General features: G+C 56.4%; 1 protein-coding gene across 1 annotated transcript; it reads right to left on the minus strand.

The window, feature by feature from the left end:
* Nucleotides 1-829: 829 nt before the first annotated feature.
* On the minus strand, nt 830-3,910 carry LOC139575151 (piggyBac transposable element-derived protein 4-like). Its single transcript, XM_071400154.1, has 3 exons — nt 3,802-3,910; nt 2,569-3,660; nt 830-1,839 (listed from the first exon to the last, which is right to left on the minus strand). The coding sequence occupies exons 1-3, from the start codon at nt 3,908-3,910 to the stop codon at nt 830-832; spliced, it is 2,211 nt and encodes a 736-aa protein (XP_071256255.1).
* Nucleotides 3,911-4,404: the final 494 nt, after the last annotated feature.

A 4,404-nucleotide genomic window follows, 5' to 3' on the forward strand; every position in this document is an offset into this window, starting at 1 on the left:
AAAATGGCTCCCTAGTCCCAAATGTCTCTATAGTCCCAAATGGCTCCATAGTCCCAAATGGCTCCATAGTCCCAAATGGCTCCATAGTCCCAAATGGCTCCATAGTCCCAAATGGCTCCCTATTCCCTACATAGAGCACTACTTTGGTCCAGATCCCAATAGGCACTATATAGGTAATAGGGTACCGTTATGAACGCAGACAGAGCCTTTAGTACTGTCTGTTCTCTATCAATCAATTAAGTTTCAAGTTGTATTAGTCCTATGTACGGGATACACATGGTATACAGGAAGTTGCTGCAGGAAGATGGCGCCGGTGGTGATGGCTGCCATCTTATCGGCTCTTAACCAACCATGCTATTTTGTTTGTTTTTTCGCTTTGTTCGTAACTTGTTTTGTACATAATGTTGCTGCTACCGTCTCTTATGACCGAAAAGAGCTTCTGGACATCAGAACTGAGATTACTCACCTCAGATTAGACAAAGAGTTTTTCTTTAATGAGTTGGATGGGAAGGAGATACTACAGACACTTGACCAGGCCCAGATTCCAGGCATACGCTGGAGAAGGAAACTGAGATTTCGCGTAAAAAGATTGGGCTGCCTTGTGAGGATCAGGAAATGAGTGGCAAATCTGCCTTTGCCTTCTGTCCTGCTAGCTAACGTTCAATCGCTGGAAAATAAATGGGACGAACTGAAAGCACGTATATCCTACCAACGGGACATTAAAAACTGTAATATCTTATGTTTCACCGAGTCGTGGCCGAACGACGACATTAACCCTCCCGTTGTCCTCCTATTATGCCTAGCACACAGTGTCCCCCCCCCCCCCGGGTCATCCTGTCCCGTCTTGGCTAAAGGCCCAGTGGGCACAAGTGTGACAGTATGGGTGTGAACAGCCTTTGCAAATGTATTTCTTACACCTGCAGCACGCGGTGTGTGTCTTGGCGTCCTTCTTGGGTGGGCAGAGCTGACACCTCTTCCTCTTACTCGCCCCCAGCGGGGCGGCGGCGGCGGCTCGCTCCCGGGCTTGCGGACGAGCCTCGTCGGCGGATACACGCTCGCCCCGTAGGACTTTGACAAGTGCGGACGCGGCTTCGGTGCGGGGGAGACGCTGCCTTCTTTGGATCTGGGGCTTCACGAGCGCCTTTCCGAGCTGCTCCAGGAACACCCTCCTCTTGTTCCGCTTCCCAGGCATCCAGTCGGGGTTGATCTCTCGCCATATGACAAAGGCGTTGTAGGAGGACACGTCGAGGATGTTGTGGAAGATGACCAGGGGCCAGCGGGCGGTCATCCGTCTGCAGCTGTAGGTCCCGACCACCTTGTCTAGGTTGTCCACGCCGCCCTTGTTGCAGTTGTAGTCTAGGATGAGGGCCGGCTTCCGGTCTCGGCGATCGCTAACGTCGGGCTCCGCGTGCCGCGTGCTCAGAAGCAGCACGTTCTTGTTTCTCTTTGCCAGGTAGGACACTAGAGTGGCGGTGGGCGTGAAGGCGAACCTGGAGGACGAGACCTGTCTGCCCTTGGACTGGAGCAGCGCGGGAGGGAGCTCGGGCTTGTTCTTTCGCACCGTGCCCACCATGGTGAGGTCCCTCTCGAGGAGCCGCTGCCCGAGTTCGTAGGAGGTGAAGAAATTGTCACACGTGACGTTGTGACCGGCCGGCAGTCCCTCGGTCAGATCGAGGACGACGCGCGCGCCCTGGTTCTTCTCGGGGCCTCCGCCGGCCGCCTTGCCGGTGTACACCTGCATCTTCCAAGCGTAGCTGGACTTGGCGTCGCAGGCCACCCACGACTTGATGCCGTATTTGGCCGGCTTGCTGGGAATGTACTGTCGGAAAGGACAGCGTCCTTTCGGCGGGGGGGGAGAGGGGAGGGAGAGGAGAGGGAGAGGAGATTAGCAGCGTCATCGTTACTGGCTCACCATCGGGGCGCACTGCGTTTACGTTACCGCCCGTGCTACTACTGCCGATTGCTGCTACTACTGCCGATTGCTACTACTGCCCGTGCTACTACTGCCCGTGCTCTCTATGCTACACGTACATAGACAGATACATAGACTGCCCGTGCTCTCTATGCTACACGTACATACACAGATACATAGACTGCCTGTGCTCAGACTGCCCGTGCTCTCTATGCTACACGTACATAGACAGATACATAGACTGCCTGTGCTCAGACTGCCCGTGCTCTCTATGCTACACGTACATAGACAGATACATAGACTGCCCGTGCTCTCTAAGCTACACGTACAAACACAGATACAATGACTGCTACCGCTCTCTATGCTACACGTACAAACACAGATACATAGACTGCCCGTGCTCTCTATGCTACACGTACATAGACAGATACATAGACAGATACATAGACTGCTACCGCTCTCTATGCTACACGCTGTCTATGCTACACGTACAAACACAGATACATAGACTGCCCGTGCTCTCTAAGCTACACGTACATACACAGATACATAGACCGCCCGTGCTCTCTATGCTACACGTACAAAAACACAGATACATAGACTGCCCGTGCTCTCTACGCTTACACGTACAAAAACACAGATACATAGACGGCTACCTCTGAACGGGACCAGTTGTTCGTCCACCGTCACTTCGGGCCCCGGGTTGTAGAGGGCCTGCAGCCGCTCCTCCCACAGGTCCCACACCTCTCTTACGGCCGCCAGTCTGTCGGTGGCGAGTCTCGCGGGTCTCGACTGGCGGTCGTCGAATCGCAGCAGCCTCGAGTACTTGTGAAACACCTTGAGCGGCATGGTGGCGCGAAACACGGTCCTGCCGCTCTCGGCGTCCCACAGGCTGGCCGCTGCCTCGCCTCGGGACCTGTAGACGCCGGCTAGGATCAGCAGCCCTACGTAGGCGCGCAGGTCGGTGGAGTCCATGGGTCGCCAGCCGTCGCCGTATTTTCTCACCCCCTGCAGATTCGTCATGTCCACGATTATCCTTTCTATGGCCGGTGTGACAAACAGCCGGAAGGCGGACGCGATGTCGATCGCTCGCGACGCGGCGTAGGCCGTTGGGCCCGGCGTCACGGCGGGGCAGGGCCGGCGGATGGCGCGGGGCCGGTCCAGGCCGCGATAGGCCGCGGAGGACCATTTGATTTTGCCGTTTTTTGACAGCAACGTCTCCCTTTCTCGCTCTGGCTCTCTGGCTCTGTCTCGCTCTGGCTCTCTTTCTCGCTCTCGCTCTGGCTCTCGCTCTCTGTCTCGCTCTCTGTCTGGCTCTCTGTCTCGCTCTCGGGCAGCGGCCGCGTCTCCCTCTCGCTCTCCCTCTCGCTCTTCCTCTCGCTCTTCCTCCGAAGAGGAGCACGACCGCGAGGCCGAGTCGTTTTCGTAGTCGTCCGCGTCGCGCTCGGGGTTGTATTCCTCGCCGTCTTCATCTTCCGAAACGTCCTCCTCTTCGGAATCGCAGTAGTCTTCTTCGTCTTCTTGGTCGACGCTGGAGGATATCTGTTCCAGGACCTGAGCCGCGCTGAAACCAGGACTGCGAGGCGTCGTAGGCGGAGGGCTCGCGATCGGCGGGGTCGTATTCCTCGTCGTCGTCATCATCCTCGTCGTCGTCCTCATCATCGTCCTCATCTTCTTCTTCTTTTTGTTCTTCTTCTTGGTCTTCTTCTTCTTCTTCTTCCTGACAATATTAGTAGCCTCTCTACGCCCTGCTTACAGTCGTAGGCGGAGGGCTCACGCTCGGCGGGGTCGTATTCCTCCTTGTCGTCGTCCTCGTCGTCGTCGTCCTCGTCCTCATCTTCTTCTTCTTCTTCCTGACAATATTAGTAGCCTCTCTACGCCCTGCTTACGGTGGCCACGTGAATGGGACGAGGCGCGCGAATGGACGAGGCGCGTGGTCGGCCCTGCCTGCCTGCTCCTTCGGCCCTTCGGCCCTTCGGTCCCATCCGGTACGCCCATCCGGCTGGCCTCCCAGTGTGATAGCGCCGAGGTCGTGGTGCACTGAGTTGTCGGGGACAACTGGTCCCTGACAGGGTCACTCTGACCCGGCCCAGACAGAGGGGAACGACTCCTAACACAGGGCCCGGGTCACTCTGACCCGGCACCAGACAGGGGTAGGAGGGTTACAACATACATACTTGCTAACGCTGCCGGGGATGTCTCTGACCCACACAGACACTGGAAATCAACTCGTAAAGCTTGGCCGGGGGTAACTCTGACCCGCCGAGGCAAGGGGGAAGGTTGTGTAACAACAGCCATACCCAAAAGGCACAATATCCACAACCAAGGGAAGGTAGTTTGGAGGGGGGCGTTTTTAGAATCGATATCCAAACTCACACGGGGACAGAGGGCCGTATTCGGGGGACAGAGGGCCGTATTCGACACAGGGCCCTTGCCCGAAATTTGGCGCGTGTCAATTTTGGGGCAGGACCTTTGACTAGTATCCAGCAGGT

Source organism: Salvelinus alpinus, chromosome 5 (assembly GCF_045679555.1).
Source record: "Salvelinus alpinus chromosome 5, SLU_Salpinus.1, whole genome shotgun sequence".
Taxonomy (NCBI): domain Eukaryota; kingdom Metazoa; phylum Chordata; class Actinopteri; order Salmoniformes; family Salmonidae; genus Salvelinus; species Salvelinus alpinus.

Coding starts and splice junctions, on each gene's coding strand:
- LOC139575151 (XM_071400154.1), bottom strand. CDS start 3,910: ATGGGCGTACCGGATGGGACCGAAGGGCCGAAGGGCCGAAGGAGCAGG. Junction 3,661..3,801: donor GTCCCATTCACGTGGCCACC/GTAAGCAGGGCG, acceptor GACTGTAAGCAG/GGCGTAGAGAGGCTACTAAT. Junction 1,840..2,568: donor ACAACTGGTCCCGTTCAGAG/GTAGCCGTCTAT, acceptor CCCCGCCGAAAG/GACGCTGTCCTTTCCGACAG.